We start from the raw sequence: 20,600 nt of genomic DNA, 5'->3' as shown, positions 1-20,600 counted from the left end.
GGATAGTATTCAAGGAAGTTTTACTCAGAGTGCAGCCTTTGGGATCACTGTTAGTCCTGTCCATTAATTTCAGTGGGTCTATTCTGAGTATTGGATATGACCCAAGTTCTCTGAAATCCTACATTACAAACAAGGTAGAAATGAAGGGTCTTCTCAGTAGTGGCGCCCTCCTTGCGGAACGCCCTCCCATCAGATGTTTAGGGAAGTTGTTAATGGTTGAAGTTTCATTTTGTTTTTAGTGTTCTGTTGGGAGCCGCCCAGAGTGGCTGGGGAAACCTAGCCAGGTGGGCGGGGTATAAATAATAAAATTATTATTATTATTATTATTATTATTATTATTATTATTATTATTATTATTTTATCAGATCCCTCTCTGTGTGTTGGCAAAGTGGGAAGAGGTAACCAAATGGGAGAAGGAAACAAAGATTTCCAGGAGAGGTGATGTGGCTACAATTTTATACCTCAGAATAACTAAAGCAAGGTCATCAACACGGTGCAGTTACTCTTCTAAAAACCAATCAAAGAGTGTTTGCATTTTGCTATGAACACCTCATATGTAAGTTCCATTATACTCTACAGTGATGCATATGGAAATGTGTATTGGTGCTTCCAGAAAACAATTACAGTGGTACCTCGGGTTAAGAACTTAATTCGTTCTGGAGGTCTGTTCTTAACCTGAAACTGTTCTTAACCTGAAGCACCACTTTAGCTAATGGGGCCTCCTGCTGCCACTGCGCTGCCGGCGTGCAATTTCTGTTCTCATCCTGAAGCAAAGTTCTTAACCCAAGGTAATATTTCTGGGTTAGCAGAGTCTGCAACCTGAAGCATATGTAATCCAAGGTACCACTGTACATGTGGTCTGAAGTCACTTTTTTAAAAAGAGCATGGCTTTCCCAAAGTAATCTTGGAGAGTGTAGTTTAGCCTCCACACAGTATCAATTCCCAGCACCCTTAATAAATTACAGTTCCTGTGATTTTGGGGGGGAAAGCTGTGTGCCTTAAATATGCATTGAATGCACTTTAAATGTATGGTGTGGTCCTGAGACATGAAGACGAGAGGTGAGATGCTCCCTTTGCTACCCTTAAATTATACCTGTGGCTCCATGACTGAGCATCTCAGATTAAACCCACAGTTATGTAGGGAGGACGAAGCACATGGTTTTCACGCAGAAGGCCTTAGGTTCACTCACTGGCATTGCCAACTAGAAGCCACCTGCTTCTCAAGACTCCAGAGCGCTGCTGCCAGCCAGAGCCGACAAAGCGCGTTCTCCATTAAATGAGAGCACGGGTTGCGGTGTGGGCCGCCGGGCCAGCCCTATGTTGCCAGGCAGGTTAATGGCTATTTGAGTGGTGCTATTTGCCTGGCTGACCGGGCTGCTGGGGCAAATTGCATGTAGCAAATTGGTGGGTGGGACCATAGTCTTTAAATATTGGGGCACTCTGGCTTTTGGTTTCTCTTTAACAGAGTGCATCGGATCACACGGCCGCCCTGAGTTCCGGTTGACCTTGCTATGCCTGTCATGGGGTCGTCTGCCTTGGTGCAGGGGCCTAGTAGGAATTTTGCCATTTGGCTGATTGGCTGGTGCCATTTGGTTTTTGCCTACTACTTAGCAATTCGTCACAACTTGTAAGGTTGCGGTTAGGCATTGGTTATAAAAAGCTGGTGGTGGAGGGGTCAGGATAGGCTGTGCCTGCCCCTCCAATGGTGCTGAAGGGAATTCCGTTAAAGGAATCCTGGGGCTTGCCACGATTTCATCCAATCCCTGAAATGGAACCAGAGCCGGCAAGCCTTGGGGAGCTGGTTGGGTGAGCGGTGAGGGACTGACGCTCAGCTCAACTCATCCCCAGCATTAACTTTCCCTTCAACTGGCTTCCGATTGGAGCTCGGAATGTCAGTTCTGTCCCAGGCAATGGGACAGATAGTCATAACCAATGTCTAAACAACCACTCACAGATTTTGTATTTTAATAAAGTTGTGGCCAAAATAGTGCCCCAAAACCTAAAACTAAAATTACGTGTGATGTGTGAATTATTTGAGGGGTGGCTTGGGAACCTACACATGCAAAACTATGCTGGATGCTCCAATGGTCTAATTAAGAACAAGGCAACTTCATATGCTCATGGCCTCATCCAGCCTAGGGACTAGTGACATGACTCAGAAAGACTGAACAACGATGTCTGAATTCCAGGGAAAGACCAGTGTGAATTGTGGAAGCAGTTTTAGCAGATTGGCAATACACATAAAACCTGTGGGGGGTTTTTTTGGAGGAAAAGAAGACAAGGAGAACCGCAGGCTTAAAAATGACAGTTGCTCTTTATTTGTCACGCAGCCTTGCATGGGTCCAAAGCCGTTAGAATCAAGCGTTAGAATTCAGTGTTACAGTTCATAAAACAGCAGCAGCAGAATAAGCAATCACCTTTTCCAATTTTTGCTTTCACTTCAAAGAAGGAATCAAATATGACTTTGCTGTTATAAAATAAGCTCCGTGCATGTTACAACAGAAGGGTGAGAGCAAGATCTTATCACTGGTGTCTCAAAACTATTTCCTTTTGGCAAGATCTGATGACTTTACGGGTCTACAGCTTTACACTGTCTCCATTCGAAATTACAAAGAACATGCTTGAGCAGGAGAGAGATTTCAGAAAGTGTGTGTGCAGGCGGATTCGTGCTGCCTGTCTACCTGGAAGTTCCCATAAGCTTTGATGTTAGCTGTCTGTTAAGCATAGCACTGAAAGCTGTTAATTCAACCAAGAACTTAACTGTAAGTGCAAGCTTAAATCCGATTGCCGTCCAAAGGACCTAAGGGTGTATTTAAGGTTAACCATCTACTACTTGAACTTTTCTAAAATGGGGCTCTCTTTTTTACACACACCTAGCAGAAATCATGCAATCACTGAACAGTGTGACCCTGTAGCTGAGTAGATAATTTTGAGACAAAGAGCTCTATGGATGGCTCACGATTTGTCAGCACAGGAGCTCACTGTGCACTGGCTGCAGCTGATCCTGGTGCAAAAACCTGCGATCCGAGTCAGCAGTGCTGGATCAGGGTGCAAAGGTCTGGATCCATATGGCAGGCAAACTCAAATGGAAAAGGTGACAGTATCAGAGGGGAAGAGCTTTGCTGAGCTATTTACACAGTGGGCTGAAGAGCTTCAATTTGCAGGTGGCAACGCTCATTGCTATTTCAGAAGTGGTGGTGGTAGTGGCGAGTTAACCCTTTTTAATAGACACTTTTCTTGCTCGAAGTGGTTTTTGATACAATTTTCACACTGGAGCTTCCTCCTCCTCCACTTGAGGAGACACGGCCCCCGCCAGAACTGTAGCTGCTACCACCTCCCATACTGACTCCGCCGCCGTAGCCACTGCCGCCGCCGAAACCACTGCCGCCGCCGAAGCCGCTGCTGCCGCCGCCGAAGCCGCTTCCACCTCCAACAGCATAGCCGCCACCGCCTCCTCCGAGTCCGAAACCTCCTCCCATGCCGCCACCGTGTCCTCCTCCTAATCCAAGGCCACTTCCGCCAGCGTAGCCAGAGGTGGTGGTGCTGCTGACCACAGCTGGAAAATATTAACAACGGAAAGTTAAGTTCCTTGTGTCTCTTGGAAAGAGCCATGATTTCAATGGAATCTCTTTGAACCAATGTTTCTCAAACTTGGGTCCCCATCATCCTTAGCTAGCAGGACCAGTGGCCAGGGATGATGGGAGTTGTGGTCCAACAACAGCTTGGGGACCCCAGTGTGAGAAACACTGCCTTGAGCAAACAAAAACCAGCAGCTCACTTTCATTTTCAGAAAGGTAACCAATTTATACTAGCTGCTATTCAATTTTTTCAAGCTAAAGTGTCGTCCCAGCTACTGTTTGGGATCCCAATATGGATACAAGCATATAATAGTGATTTAGATAAGATACACTCAAGTTTCTTGAGATGTATCCTGTTTAGGGAAGTTTTTAATGACTGAAGTTTTAATGTATTTTTAATACATTATATAAATGACAGGGTCATTTATATTTCAAAATTAAGAATTCCAGTCCAATGCAGGGCCTTTATGTTAGCCCAACTGAACTGTTTTCCCCTCAGCTTTTGTCAAGGGCAGATATTTAAACATCCCCAGAAACGACAGACACTGCAGATGTTCTTTGAACGTGCCAGACACAATAGAACACAGTTTTTTCGACTGTCCATTGTACAACCAGCTACACAAACATGTGCTATTTTGGGTGTCTAACATCACGGCACAAGGAAAATATCAGATTCTATCTGTCTGATATTAACTCGGAAGAAACTGCAAGGGTGGCTGAGTTTTTATCAATAGTATCTCATAGAGTGGTGAATGGCACTATTTTGCGGGAAGAAACTCCAGTGAAAATCCTCCTATTACATATTTTTAAAGTGCAAGTAGATAAATAGGTTCCGCTCTGGAGGGAAGGCAAACGGCGTTTCCGTGCGCTGCTCTGGTTTCACCAGAAGCGGCTTAGTCATGCTGGCCACATCACCCGGAAAAACTGTCTGCGGACAAACGCCGGCTCCCTCAGCCAGTAAAGCCAGATGAGCACCGCAACCCCAGAGTTGTCCATGACTGGACTTAACTGTCAGAGGTCCTTTACCTTTTTCTTACATGGCTGTTTATTTGTATATATTTTTATATATGGATGTTTTATGATGGCCTATATTTTTAATGCCTAATAAAGGTTTGGCGAAGTAAGCGAGTAAACAAAAACAAGAAGCAAATCCAGAAACAGAGATGGTACTTACAGTAGCTCACATTTCCAGGGCCTTCTGACAACCTAGGAAGATGAAAGGAGGACATAATTGGTACAATTAATTCAGTGGATGCCTCAGCTTGTAGTAAACTAGGTCCCACATTTTAATCTAATCAAGGAGCTATTGTGAAGGTAGAACTCTTGAGGAGTCATCTGTTCCTTAGCCAAGTAAAAGTTGCATATTCACACAGCATTTTTTTAAAAATAAAAAAACTGTAAAGAAAAGTCAGCTCAATCTCCTTTTTTGGTCATAAAATTGCTAATTGCTTTAGGAATGCATATGTGCATGATTCTGTATGTTTAATTAATTAATTGATTGATTATGCATTTATTTGCTTTTCCTCTATTCTAAGCAGCTAAAGAAGGTAAATTAAAGCAAGCAATCATCAGTTTTCTATGTGTGTGGGTTTTTTTTTTTAATAAAAGTAACAATAAAATAGGCAAAAGGAGTGTAATCCCCACAATAATCACAGTAAGAGAAAGCCACCCACCAACGTTCTCAAAAGACCTTCCCAAAGAGCAACAATTAAACCAAACAGTGGTTATTGCATATGTAATGATAGGACCAGATGGTCCCTCTGGAAAAGGCAAAAGGAATCTGTGGCTCTTCAGATGTTACTGAACTCCAATTTCCACCCTCCCCAGTTAGCATGATGAATGATCAGGGCAATGAGAGCTACAGTCCAAAAACTTTCAAAGGACCATAGGCTGTTATACCGTATTTTTCGCCCTATAGGACACACTTTCCCCCCTCCAGAAATGAAGGGGAAATCCTATGGGGCGAATGCAGGCTTTCGCTGAAGCTTGGAGAGCAAGAGGGGTCGTGCGCACCGACCCCTCTCGCTCTCCAGGCTTCAGGAAGACATCCACAGCCTAGGCAGTCCTGCGGGAGGTCCCACAGGGATGTCTAGGCTGCGGATAGCAGCCTGCTTCCTGGAGTGTCAGGCGCCCTGAAAGCAGAGTGCCCGATGCTTCGGGAACACATCCGCAGTGTGGGGAGTCCTGCGGGAGTTCCCCGCAGGGCTCCCCACACTGCGGATAGCAGCCTGCCGCCCGGCGGGCGGGACACCCTGAAGCAGAGCGCCCCTCGCGCTGGGCAGACATCGGCCAGCCCCACAAGCTCGGGGGACAGCAGGGAGGCGCAGCGCCACCATCCCGCTATTCCTCGACCTGGTTCGGTTTCCCTGACCTGCTTTTGGGGGGGAAATAAAGGGAAATTTTTTTCCCTTTATTTTCCCCCAAAAAAACTAGGTGCGTCCTATGGGACGGAGCGTCCTATGGGACCAAAAATACGGTACTTCCTTGCTATACTGTAGACGTATTCTTTTCCCATCACATTTCAACAAATGCTGAGGGTAGCCCCATACCTTGGCATCTAAGTGCCTAAACACAACTGCACAAGAACATGATATTGTGGTTTGATTACCAGGAACCTTACTGGGACCTCAGGCACATCCATCAATACCTTCTATTAGCTTCAAGGTGTGGTTTTTGCCTGGATTTGAGGTGAGTTTGGAATGTTCTCTTTGGGGAAAATTTAAAATGATTTTTGATGGAATCTATCCAAAGGGGAGATGACCGATTGGTTTAGCAAACCACCAAGGGCATTTTTGCTAGAGTATGGTTGCTGCTGCCAGCCTACCTGATTTCCTCTCCTTCTAGCAGCTTCCTGTAGGTAGCGATTTCAATGTCCAGGGCCAGTTTGACGTTCATCAGCTCCTGGTACTCCTTGAGCTGGCGAGCCAGGTCCTGCTTTGTTCTTTGCAGGGCTTCTTCCAACTCATTCAGTTTATGCCTGGCATCCTTGAGGGCGAGCTCCCCACGGTCCTCAGCCTCAGCAATGGCAGCTTGCAGATTGGCACACTGCACACAAGGAGATTTATTTATTAATGATACTAATAAGAAGTAACTGCAATATCTGGACAGTTTTTGGGACCATCACCAATAAATAATAATTGTGACTTCTGGACATTTTTTTTTTTGGGGGGGGGGTTATCACCAATCTTCCCCCTTCCCTACACCAGAATAAAAAAAGGTTTCACCCAGTTAGCATCTAAAGTTTTTGTTTCTCCTGCATTAATCAGGACAAAGCAGAAACAGTGGCTCCAGATATTCCAGCCAATAACCAACATTGTCCAAGGATTAAAGCAGAGGATTTGTGCTCTCAAAGATCTGGATGTTTTCTTTCACCAAATCTGCCAATGGCATTAATGGAATCCATGGAGTGCTTTGTAAATAAAGTTTGATTGCAGCTCCTGGAGAACACTTTTGGAATGGTTGCTGTGGAGGGTCAGGACTTCTGCGTGAAAACTGTTACAATGGACATTTTAGGGGAAATGCTCCTTCCATCCCTTGATGATTCATGAGTAATCCCAGGAAAGTCCAATGGACAATGAATTCTGATGCAAGCCCTGAAATGGCCATGCTCACATGCAACAAGATGCTCTGTACACCTTGTGCTATCTGCAGAGCTAACCCAAGAGGTATGAACACTGCATTCACAATTGTAAGAAGGTTATAATAATAACTAGATTGACTCATTGTAGATACATGCTAGGGGTGCATTATCATGCACCCGAGCATGTGTGTGGGTTGTTCATTTTGCCCATTTTCTGCAGTGCTGGAAATAACCTACATTTGATGAAGGCAGATCTATCCCCAAGCAGTGAGGCTGAGTGCAACTTTTTGCATGTAAAAAATATTATGCTTCAGCAGGGCCTCCACTGTCCACTGTATTGATTCCCTGCTCCCCACAGGTATGCCTCCATGTGCATACCTGCAGTAATTCCAAAAGCAATGCTCAGATTGTAAGCATTTTCCAGTGTCTATACCCCATGTCTTCTGCGCATATATACACATTTATATATGGTTTTTTTGTGGGTTTTATTTGCATTGCGGTGGCCATTCCCTAAGAGTGGATTAAATAGCAAATGATCAATATAAATAATAATTAGATTTGCTTGGCTTGGCTTGGCAATAAGGGAAAGATATCAACACACTCCTATTGTGAACTTTGTAGGGTGTGGACTCTTTCAGTACACTGTCTACCTGTGTGGTACCTAGGGAAATGTGGAGGAGGAGATTCCTCCTCGCCTTTGCAATGCCTGGGAGATACTGTAAAAGAACTAATTTATGGTTTGTTCAGCTCTCTTGCATAGACACCCTGTAGCACTTGTGCAATGAGAGCTGTATTATTATCCATGATAGTTATCAGCACCGTGAAATGAACTGATAGTGATGATTAAACCTTTGTTACAAACAGCATCAACAATAGCAACCAACACCATTTCTAAAGCCAGTTTCACAGGAGGAGGAGAAAGAGCTAGGCAAATTAGTGCTCCCAGACCCTATTTCCATGCATCTACTGCTGCTTCTGTACCCAGTTTGCTTGCCTTTCTTGTTTTGCCACTGCTAGGGCAGTGGAAGTATGACCTTGTTGAGGGAGACTTGGTTTGCCCAAAGTGAGTTAGCAGCTACACAACTACTATTCTATGAAACAGAAGCAGCCACTGGTCTACCTTGCATGCCAAACATAAAAAGATTGTACCTGTTTCTTCAAGGCATCAATTTCACTTCGCAGCCTCTGGATCACCCGGTTAAGCTCAGAAATTTCTGTCTTGGTGTTGCGAAGGTCATCGCCGTGGCGTCCAGCAGAGACCTGTAGCTCTTCATACTAATATTCAGAGGAAAAGGAGGAAGGATTAGAATCTCATCCATTATATATGGTTGAAGCCCCCACAACACAGCTGGGAAATCAGGTGGGAGTGAGAACTAAATGTAGCCCCAAAGGAGGACTAGATTGAGGGAGGCCTGGGACACTGAATTTCAGATGATAGATTTATTTGTTGTAAGGTTTCAGTGTGATCAATTGTCATTGCATATGTCTTTTGCTGGGATGCGGGTGGCGCTGTGGTCTAAACCACAGAGCCTAGGGCTTGCCGATCAGAAGGTCGGCGGTTCGAATCCCCGCAACAGGGTGAGCTCCCGTTGCTCGGTCCCTGCTCCTGCCCACCTAGCAGTTCGAAAGCACGAAGTGCAAGTAGATAAATAGGTACCGCTCCAGCGGGAAGGTAAATGGCATTTCTGTGTGCTGCTCTGGTTCACCAGAAGCAGCTTAGTCATGCTGGCCACATGACCCAGAAGCTGTCTGTGGACAAACGCCGGCTCCCTTGGCCAGTAAAGCAAGATGAGCACCACAACCCCAGAGTCGTCCGCGACTGGACCTAACAGTCAGGGGTCCCTTTCCCTTTCCCTTTCCATTTCCGTATGTCTTTTGCTAACACTTTGAGGCAGCCACAACTGAGACAGGGAATTAGCTAGCAATCTCAGGGTGTTCCATACATCTGTCTTGCATGACACGGTTTTGAAAAGCAAATCTGAGAAGTGAGAGCTCAGCTTTTGCTGGAGGCCTGCAGGATCACCAGGCCAGATGTATCTGTCAAGCATTATTTCTGGATGAAGCTGCATCTATGGTAGGGCTGGTAGGTGGACCTCAGCCTGCTCTCTCCAAACAGGAGATCTGCTTGCCATCCAGGAGCAGGGCTGGCCAGAGATATTTTGGATCCTGAAGTGGAAATTCTAAATGGTTCTTCTACTCTTCCAGTTTTTTTTTTAAGTTATAATAAAAGAAGTAAATTGCTCCACTTCAATGACACCCAGAATCTGCTGCCTGAGGCAGCTGCCTACTTAATAGTAGGGCCAACTCAACCACAGAGGAAGGAAGCTGCCAAGATGTTACGGGCGAGGATTTGCTAAGTTTTATTTGCTAAGCCACTCTTCATTCAGGTCCTCTTTCCATTAGTACTTTAGGAATGGAATCTCATTGCCACACCTTTTACTTTGCACTGCCTAGACAGTCAAGATCAATTCAAGTTCCTATTTGCTTTCCGTATCTGTGTTGCCGCAGTTTATAATTCCAGCTATTTATTTCTAGCTTGGCTTGTTGAGAGGCAGGACAGCAAAGGGGGCACATTTCCACCCCAATCTCAGCCGTTTCACTCTCTTAGCTTGTCACGCTTCTTTTAAGCGTTGTGAATACAATCCTTATACACTACATATGTTGCAAATCTTAGAGAGTCTGACTGATGTATCTCCTGAGGAAGACCCTTCATATTTGCTTCAAATTTGACTTTAAGTTGAACCCAAGAGTATCTCTGAGTATTTCAAGCCTGCCTGGTCTACACATGTCAATGAGTTAGGAGGTAAAATCTGGCTGAGGTAGCAGACCAGGGGTCACCAGTGTGGTGTCCTCTAGATGTTGTGGTCTCCAGCTCCCACCATCCCTGATCATTGACCATGCCACTGAGGCTGGTGAGAGTCCAACAACAACAACATTGACTATCCCTGTACTGCTTTAGGTTGCAGGTGGATGATGCCATTTTGGAATGTTCCCTTATCAAAAACTTTCTTAGCTTAGAGGTAACTCCTAGGCCTTGAGCTGCCACTCACCTTGCTTTGATACCAGCTTTCAGCTTCGGTTCTGCTTCTGTTGGCAATGTCTTCATACTGTGCCTTGACTTCAGCAATGATGCTGTTCAGGTCCAGGCTTCTGTTGTTGTCCATTGACAGCACAACAGAGGTATCTGATACCTGCTGCTGCATATTAGCTAGTTCCTGCAAAGATAAAAAAAAAATGTGTCTGATTGTATGAAGCAATGGAACATGGCAGTTTTGAATGTAGAAAATAACAACCTTCTGTAAATTCTCCAAGCCTGAATTTTATTTTTATTTTTGGAAACATGTTCATTTATATTCTGATCTGGCTTCTACTTTTCATCCTCCAGTGTTCCCTATGATGGATTTTGTTGCATTCTGGAATGCATTGAAAGAAGGCAATATAAATGTATTTAGGGAGTTGCTTACTTAACATGGTTGTTATCTAGGTAATTGTACTGACGGAGCAAGGAGATCCCCACATGGAACCCATTATATATATATATATATATATATATATATATATATATATATATATATATATATATATATATATATGCATCTTCAACCCCTGTCACATTGTGATGCTCATCAAAGCCCAATGAACTAACTGCTTTTTGATTGGCATCCCAAGGTGGTACCACCAATGGTAACAAATTGTCTGTGATTCAAGCTGCATCAGGGCCCAAACATTTTCACATTCTTTCAGACACGGGTGCAAACTGAACAGGACAATGTGTCAGTTCTACTAACACAGTATTATGAAAACACTCAGGGTTCTTTGGTTTTGGCCTCCAAAAAGGAAGCTGTTGATCTGATGATGACGAAAGTGCACATGAAAAACTGGAAACTCTGGAGGATTATTTTTCCCAATGGCATAGTCAGCGCACGGACAGATATCTGGGGGTCCCACTCATCAGAATGTGCAGGAGGACCCCAAACACAGCAAGACTATCTTACACATCACTATCTAGAAGACTCACTCCCAATAACACCATTCAGTCCAGAAAATCTAAAATTACCAAACTACATCACTGCCCCCACTTTGCTTGAATTTTGACACTTTGAACTGCAGCATGAATGAAATAACTGCGCAGTTAACAAATCTTCCCCCTTTGAGATATAAACCTCACATATATGTTTTGAAAATTGTAGTCTGATCCTCAGCTCAGCTATACATCGACACACACAGAATAGGCAAGATAAGCCAGAGTACTATTTTTGTTTGCACTTTCTAAAGGCTAAGAACATAAGAAGAGCCCTGCTGGATCAGGCCCAATTTAAAGGCCCACTTAGTCCAGCATCCTGTTTTCACAGTGGCCAACCAGATGTGTGTAGGAAGCCTGCAAAAAGCCCCTGCGTACAACATCCCACTTACCACCCATAATTCCCAGAAACTAGTAATAAATAATAATACTGGGGACAGGGGCATTGCTATTTTTTTTGTTACTGTGCTGTGTATTTTTGCGTTTTTATATTGTAAACTGTGATCCTGAGATGAAGGGCAGTATGGAAATTTAATAAAGAAGAATAAAAAGAAATGCTCTCCAGAGGAATGCAACTTCTGACAATGGAGGTTAAACGGGGGTAGAAAAAACTTGTGGTTTTGTATCACCACTGCTGAATTCTAATGTGTGGCTTCACTTATTAGTTTATTATAACCGCCCATTATCATTCTCATCTTTCTTCCCAACTGCTGGGAGCTAAACTCAACTTGCATTGAATAAGCTTCAGTTACAAAAAAAAAAAGTTTCCTAATCAAAGTGATTAATATGACTTGGATCCTGAGCCAAGAGCGGAGGTGGATTTTCCAAGGCTTGCAAGCATCAAGCCCAGACTAGACACTTTCCCCAAGGGAGAAGCGTTATTCAAATACAGCTCCCTGTCTTCTTCCAGTAATAGCTGGAGGAAAGTATTCATACATTGCACAAGATGTGATAATTGATGCCAGTAAGTCTCTGCTCGCTTTAAAATCTATTCAAATGCATCAGCAAAGGTAGGTGGGGACAAAAATAATAATCCCCAAAACCTCCTTGAGAAATGTAACGTTCCCAGCGGAAAATGCAACATGAATTTTTCCACAGTGGAGTATCTAAATGAGTGATGCATTTATACATGCTTCAACAAACCCATGTGATTTGCATGTCTCAGGGGTTCCTCCCATACCCTCCTTTTGCTTTTCCATTAGCATTTTGCTTTTTAGATGGCCCTCTTTATGTTGTGTAAAGAGGTAATGTTAACTTAGAATGGTTTTGTTGCTGTTGTTGAAAGGGAAATGTATTTTCAAGATGAAGGTCCAAATCGGAATTCATTTTCCCTCTAAAATGTTCTGCTGCACCTAGTGGAACAGCTTCCTAGCCCTATGATCTTATATATATATATACTTTCGTTTGCCTGAACTACAATAAAACATGCCTCTACACACACACACACACACACACACACACACACAGTTTGAAAATGTGTATCTTTCCAGAGAACTTTTCTGTAATTCCAGCTTTCCAATATAGTTCCTGCCTACTTGAGGATGCATGCAAATTAGAGAAGCCAGGATTCTGCTTTAAGTTCCCAGCACCTACTGGGCTCAGTGCGTCTATGTTTTCTGGAGGGAGAATAGCACACGTCTTGCATGCAGAAGGTCCCCAGTTCAGTTCCTGGTATCTCCAACTGGCAGGGCTTGGAAAGGCACCAGGCAGAGATAATGCCAGTTGGAGTAGCAAGTACTGGACAAGATGCTGCAATGGCTTGGACTGGCTAGGAAGTTCATTTCAATTCTAGAAGTGAAATTTTCAGGTGCCTAAGGGAGGACGCTTACCATCTCAAACAGGTTTTTCAGGAACAGAATTTCATCATTCAGAGAATCTGCTTTGCTACCGAGCTCAATCTTGTTCATATACGCACCATCAACATCCTGCAAAAAACATGAGAAACGTCAAGTAAATTCAGAGGGGTGGGGAGAATTAGAGCTATTTAGGACCATCTTTTGAACGATGCAGCAAATCAGGCAGGTTTTGTTTAATCTCATGAAGAATCCAATATTGCAGACATCGAATGTCGCCCTTCCATTTTTTAAAAAAACTGAAGTTTGGCAGGACAACATGGGCATTGAGCAGTTGTTAAAGGCCACAGCAGAATAGCATTATTAAATGTAGAAACTGTCCAAGATCTGTCACCATCGACCTCTGCAGCTGAAGACTCTTTGGTACTATGCTATATCAAAGATCTGTCAACCAAGCCTGGTGGTTGTGTGCTAGAAGAGAACCAATGCTTTGACTCAGCACAGAGCTGCTGGTCATTATTCAGGACCAGGGATGGTGAACTTGTGGCCCTCCAGATGTTGTTGGAATCCAACTCCCTCCAGTTCCAGCCAATGGCCAAGGATGTTGACTACAACATTTGGAGAACCATAGGTTTCCTGTCCTTTCACCATGTTACTTAAGATATTGCAATGATAAAATAAAATGTACCTTCTTCAGCACCACAAATTCATTCTCTGCACCGGTACGCTTGTTGATTTCATCTTCATATCTGTTGGGACAACAGAGAGCAAAGGTAGCACCAGTACTTTTCAGGATGAGAACCTAGCATAGCTAGCAGAAATAAAGCATGAGGAGGTCAAGAGCAACCCATTCTATTCAGAGTTCACCCTTCGCCAAGGCATTTGGGTCAAAGTGATTGGCTGCCAAATTATCTCCTTGAAGCTCAACACAGCCAGGTTATTAACTCTTGCAGAAGCACCATCTGCACAGTGCATGGACTTCTCCTTGGAGGGCTTTCAGAGCATGTTGATAGATTACCAGGATCATGCTTTTAATGGCCAGCTGCGATTGTCTCCTGATGGCCTCTCTCATGCTTTTCTTATTGTGCTCTTATCTACTGCAGAGATCTAGTGGAAGAAATGTGTGTCTGCAATGGATGTGTTATATTCAGGCTGTCAGAATCCACCCTCCTCCTTTAACTGCTAGATACACATTGACCCTTCTTGCTGGATGGATTAGCAACATCATTTAAATGTCAAGCCAAATATGAAAACAGAAAATTCTGCATGCATTTTAAGGGAAAGCATGCGCTATAGATTTAAGTTGGTTTAGCAATCCTCCCACAGGGAAACCCGGGAACTGTAGTTCAATGTGCAGGAGTAGACAAGTATGACAGTACTCAATTCTCTGAGCAATTTCAACCCACAATATTATACGGGAGAAGCCATTATTGGTAGACTAGCATGAAATAGATGTTTTTGCAGCATAGGTAAGCTGTCTTGCTACTTGCCCCACCCAGTTACACAGAGGCGTGGGTGAATTAGTCGAATTCTGTTCTAAAGGTTCCTCATTTTTCCGATCTTAAATACAGTATTCCATATCTTCCACAGCAATTTGCATTAAAAAGAATCGTCATGAAAATTTGTATGCACTTTAAAGCATATTTTAACGAACACATTTTTGTATTCAGTTTTAACGTACACCTTTTTGCAAGCAACTTTCCGGAATATAATGGATCTTTGTATGCTATTTTCATGAATACTTCTGTCATTATGCACATTAATTCCTAATATATGCATAATTTGGTAGAAAACTGCATTGTGAAATTCAGAGAAGTGCAAAATTCGACAGACGGCTGTGTTTCAGTTTGCATGTTGGTTCTAGAAGTGTGAATTAAGTAGGTTTCCCATGCAAGTGCAATAATGTCTCAACCCTCCCGAGCTTTGGCTTGGCTAGACTACTTAGGAGATACAAAGCGATTTGTTCTACAAATGCTTTTCTCTCCTTAAGCAATTCCCTCCTTTAGCAATACTGAAAGGCTCCTTAAGCAATACTGAAAGGCTGCTTCACGCACCTTACATGTTTTTGGCATACATCTAATTTCCCCCTTTAGAAATGCTTTTAAAAATTGCAATATGTGAATAAAACAGCCACATGTCTGGAAACATGTGTCTCATATCACTGAGAGCCAGGGATTGGCTGGTGACCCCAGCTGAGCATATATACCGACTAGCTCCCATTAAATTTGTAAAATAGCTCTGAAAGGCAATAGATGCCCCTGCTGTAAGAAATGACCTCTGTGCCATGGCATCAATGATGCAATGCTAATTCACTGTACAGTTTAATGGAATCTCTGATTGCTCAACTAGGTGTGGCAAGAGTAACTGTGGTTATGTGTTAGAGACATCCCTTTTATGAAACTTCATGACTTAGGGCCAAGTGAACCCTTTTGCTGGGCAGGGTGGAGCAGACTTCAAGAAGAGAAAGACAGGAAGGATTTGCATCTCGCAGGTTTATCCTTAGAAAGCTCTGCTGACAGATCTTTGGTAATTTAGTTTGCCTTCCAGCAAAAGGATTTCAAAGAGGGGAATTTTTTTGGGTATAGATAGAGAAATTATTCTTACCACCATTTCATCTATCTCCGTTTTGCCTTGACAGTCATTTTGAGCAATTTGATGGAGCGGCACTGCCAACAGAGTATTAGGCAGCAATCCTAGCCATGTTTACTCAGAAGTAATTCCTACTGAATTCAGTGGACTTATGGCTAGGTAAATGAGAATGCAGCCTTAGCTTCACCCATGAATTCTGCCAAGCCTTAGCCGACAAAAGTTTATACAGATTCAAGAACAGTTGTTTCGTTAAACAAAAGGAAGCATGCGAAAATAACTTACAGAGCCATATAATACTCAACCAACCTGAATAAACATGTTCATGATGTACAGTAAGTGTGCCCTGGCACTTCTATTTGGATCAGTTCAAGGAAGGTAAAGTTTAGTTCTCCAAGACTCCCAGAAAGGAAAGGAGTGACATTGTTTGCCACAAAACAGGTTACTCCAGATCAAAGGACACAGTGGACGTGCACAGGGATTTTCACCTGTGTATTTTGATCGTTAGATATTTTGGGACCAATAGAAGGTGCTAGCCTATAAGAGCATTCAGATTCTTACCATATCTAAGGCTGAAGCCCTATCCACACTTACTTGGGAGTTAGACCCATGGAACTTAATGGGATCAACTTCAGGGTTAACAAATGCCTATGCCTGGGCCAAACCCTTAGCAGTAAATGTTACCCTTATCTTTCTGTATGGAGGTTAGACGGAGTATTCCTATTTATGTGAATTGGAACAGACAGGTTCTTACTTGTTCTTGTAGTCTTCCACCATGTCTTGCATGTTCCTCAGTTCTGAGTCCAGTCTTCCCCGTTCATTCAAAATAGAATCAAGCTGCCTCCTGAGGTTGTTGATATAAGTCTCAAACATGGGTTCAATTCTGTTTTGTCGAACAGTTGTCCCCTGCTGTTGTAAGAGGTCCCATTTGGTTTCAAGGACTTTATTTTGCTGTTCCAGGAAACGGACCTGCAAGATGGAATGGCAAAGGCATTGGTGGTGCTGTATACAGGCAATCCACAAATCTGCTGGACAGAAAGGGATGAGCTGTCCAGTGAGACAGATGGAGATAATAAGTGAAGACCCACGCTTGTTCAATGAAGATGTTGCTTTAACCCCTTAGTCCTTGTCTCCCAGCTGAAACAGAGCCTAAATGCACCTTCTCACATCTGTCCCTTCTTCTCCTCTCCTCTCCCCATTTGTCTCTTTCATTTCAGTATTTAAGTTTAGATGGTAAGCTCCTTTGGCCAGGGAGCTATGTTTTGCCTATATTGCTCCCTAATGTGGCAGAATGGTACAAGAGAGAACAGAAGGAATTATGAGGGATAAAAAGGAGAAAGAGCAAGGAGAGGAAAAGGGGTCAAGAAAACCAGGTTAGAATGGTGAAAACTGGCAGGAATGACCTGCAACCTCTGCTTAGACACTTTGCTACTACTACCAGATCCTCAGCAAGCGCACACTATTATCAACCAACCAATCAAGAGTCACTCCAAAGAACATAGACCTAGAATCATTAGGGAGGAGTTGATGCTCTGAGTAATGTTAAAGATCATGTACTTTTTATATGCATATTTATTGACATGCCTAATAATAATAATAAGGCGTTAGATTTCCTTTATCACATTTAGATTTTGTTATACGCCCGAGAAACTCTGACCAGGTGCACTCTAACCTCAATGACACCACACTGCCACTTTGTTCTAAGTATTAACAGAACCATACATGGAGATCATGCTCAGCTCCAACAACTGAGGAGCTGACTGTGAAATGGATGCCAAAAGCGAGCCTCTGTGACAGATGGTTCAGAAGCAATCAAAGGCTTCCAGAGTTAGACTACTTCACTCATGCTGTATTTTCCCTCTGCTGGTTTTGGAGACTAGAGATGCCCAGCTCCTCCATGACTGGGGACCTCTCTATTTTCCTTGGAGAGCGTTTTTTCCACTCAGCCAGCCTCCGCACAGACAGTATGCCCGGAAATGACGTGGCCATCCCGGCCATTAACAATGAATCTACTCAAGAATTGCATGCACACAATGTCTCTAGAAATTGGAATGCTTAATCACTCTTAAACATACTCCTACTTATAACACGGCTTCATGGAACAGCAACCTTTTTTTCTTTTTCTTTTGCAGGTTTTAGATCTGAGACAAGGAATCAGTAGCCCTTCGTTTTGCTGTTAGACTGCCACTTCCATCAACCCTGGCCATTGGCCATTCTGGCTGAGGCTGATGGGATTTGGAGTCCAACAAAGCCTAGAGGCTAACACATTGACTACCCCTGGTCTAGACCATCTTAAAGAGCCATTGTGGTGCTGGCCTGATTTGGTGACAAGTCACCTGCAACTTAGTGCCTTGGTGGTTAAGAATGATCACGAAGGTATTAATTCTGGTACTTACCTTGTCAATAAAGGAGGCAAACTTGTTGTTGAGGGTCTTGATCTGTTCCCTCTCATGTGTGCGGACTCTTTGGATTTCTGGGTCAATCTCAAGGTTGAGGGGTTGTAGGAGGTGCTGGTTGACGGTCACCTCTTGGATGCCACCGGGAGGGCAAACTGGAAACCCTGGGCCACCTCTTCCACCAAACCCTGGAGAACCTACCATAAAGCCACCGGCACCTCCCATCCCAGGCCCGCCAAAACCAAAGCCACCACCGCCACCGGCAGCAAGACCATAACCAAACCCAGCTCCTCCACCAGCGCCATATCCAGCACTAACGAAACCGGGTTGGAAGCCCCCCATGCCGGCACCGTAAGAGATGCGCTTGCTTCCACCCATGTTGTACAGGCTTCGGCTGCCGAATCCACCGACTCCAATGCCGCCGCCACCTCCTCCAGCTCTTGCTCCTCCAACCCGAGCAACAGAATAGGAGCTGAAACTCGATCTTCCACCACCGCCACCACCACCGCCACCAACTATTGCGGAGCCAGAGCTGAAGCCTCTTCTTGCCCCTCCGGAGGATGATCGAAAGGATGTGAAACTCATGATGGTTTCTTTCAGAGAGAAAATGTGAGGAAAGGGTTTTGACTAGAAGCGGAGCTGCAGGGAAAGAGCAGAGGATGGAGAAGACGGAACCCCTCTGATATAGAGGAGCCAGAGACCTCCCCTTTTATCTGCTTGGGAAATAACCTGGCACGGGATCTCAGGCAACCTGATCTACTCATCATCTTGATATGCCTTGCAGCAACTTGTCTCATTAAAACACACCTACTTGAGGCGGTAGTATGGAATTGGGAGGAGGCATTTGTTTGCAATGAAGCGATAGACGTTTCCCCCTTCTTATTTTTAGTTAGGCGTCTCGTTAAAAGAAAAAAGAAAAGAAGAGGGAACTAAGAATAATTGTGGAAATTACTAACCACAATTGCCACCCGCCTCCTTCTCCAACAGAGCCTGTTTACACAAGGGTAGATAAAGACCATGCTGTAAGATACAGATCTCCACAAAGTGTGGTCATGTGAATTTCACGACTCCATCAGGAGTCGTCTTATGGTTTCCAGTGAGATGGGAGCAAACTTTAAGCAACTGTCTGTCTGCAAAGGTGGTCTCCTGTTCCCTCTTCTGGCTTTTTTTTGGAGGTGGAGGTGTTGATGTGCATAAATGATTTGCCATTTGCAACAACATTGTACTGACAACTGAGCTTTGATGTTGCTATGTAGGTTTTCTGCACCGTGAACTCTGTGAAGTAGATTGCAGCTGCCTGACAATTGAATTACAGCTGTGGTTTGTTTAGCCCAATCCTGACTTCTCTGACTGGCACCCTCTCTCTGGAGTCTTCCCCAACCCTGCCGAATGAGATCCTTTCCTAGAGATCCAAGGACTAAACTGGAGATGTCCTCCAGGCAATGCATATGCCCTGCCAGTGAGCTTCGCTCCTTAGACAAAGATAAACTACCAAAACGTCAAAGCTAAGCAGATGCTTGAATGAGGTTATCCTTTCTCTGAAGCCATCTCTGATTGCCCCTTGTTTAACAGAGCAATTCTATGCATGGTCACATAGAAGTAAGTCCCTTGGGAGTATATTTAGGATTGCAGCCTTAAAGCCTCAACCGTCGGACTATAACGGCAGAGGAACTTTCACATGCAGCTATAGATCTATGCATTATAATTCAAAAATGTTTGTAAGCTGAGCAGCTCCGTACCACTGATCTGGAAGATTGCTGGAGAGTGGAAAACCAAGAGGGTCAAGTGAATTCTAACATTGCTTTTTGCTCAGGAATACAGCATTTTAAGACAGGAAGGGGACTTAAGAGCAGAGTCAGTGGAAACCGTTTGTGTAAGGCTGGATTGTCTACAGAGTTCCCCTCCCTGGCATTAGACTACCACCGAGACAAAACCCCCTCACTGAAGGCAGCAACCAAGATATGCTGATACACATGGCTCCTACTATTCTGCCTTTCCTCTTGTTAAAGCATCAGTTCTTCACTGACTTTAGGTGGGGAAGCAAGCAGAGAGGGAGGGGAGGAATTAAAAGCAAAATGAGACCACCAACATCTTCTTTCCCAAAGTGCCTTACTTTATGTCATTATGGTTTCTTGTATTTTGTAACATTTCAATATCTTATTTTTCCTCCAAGGAGCTCGAGGCGGCATATGTGGCCCTCCCAGATTCCCCATTTCATCCCCACCACACTCCTCTCTAGGTTAGGCAGAGAAACAGTGAGTTTCCCAAAGTCATGCAGTGAGCTTTGCGGCTGTGTGGCGATTTGCAACCTGGTTTCCCAGGTCCTAATCCAACACTCTAGCCACTATCCAACACTGTCTCTTATTTTTTAGAAGAAAGGCAGCTCTTATTAACAACAACAACAAAACGATCTGTCCAAAAATGTTCAGTTTGAAATCTCCCACCCCCAATTTCAGGTCAACATTACGCATTAAATACAGTTGTATTTGTTATTCCACTTTCTTGCATTTTAGAAATGATGGTTTGTAACGGTTTGAGGTCAGTAGAAAATCTTAATTTTATTTTTAAGTATGTTTTCAGAATTAAGCACCAGAGCAAATGGTGGGGTTGGGTTCTTAAATCTATAACTATACATGTAATTCTTAA

At 43.8% G+C, this 20,600-nt stretch overlaps 1 protein-coding gene across 1 annotated transcript; it reads right to left on the bottom strand.

The window, feature by feature from the left end:
- Positions 1 to 2,295: 2,295 nt before the first annotated feature.
- LOC309362808 (keratin, type II cytoskeletal cochleal-like) lies at positions 2,296 to 18,654 on the bottom strand. The gene is made up of 9 exons (XM_081898683.1): positions 17,955 to 18,654; positions 16,313 to 16,527; positions 13,661 to 13,721; positions 13,009 to 13,104; positions 10,209 to 10,373; positions 8,308 to 8,433; positions 6,403 to 6,623; positions 4,753 to 4,784; positions 2,296 to 3,556 (listed from the first exon to the last, which is right to left on the bottom strand). The coding sequence occupies exons 1-9, from the start codon at positions 18,537 to 18,539 to the stop codon at positions 3,222 to 3,224; spliced, it is 1,836 nt and encodes a 611-aa protein (XP_081754809.1). The 5' UTR covers positions 18,540 to 18,654; the 3' UTR covers positions 2,296 to 3,221.
- Positions 18,655 to 20,600: the final 1,946 nt, after the last annotated feature.

Source organism: Podarcis melisellensis (assembly GCF_964234715.1).
Source record: "Podarcis melisellensis genome assembly, chromosome: 2".
In the NCBI taxonomy this organism is placed as follows: Eukaryota; Metazoa; Chordata; class Lepidosauria; order Squamata; family Lacertidae; genus Podarcis; species Podarcis melisellensis.
Note: the sequence above shows the minus strand (reverse complement) of the source record. Positions and strands in the feature narration are given on the sequence as shown.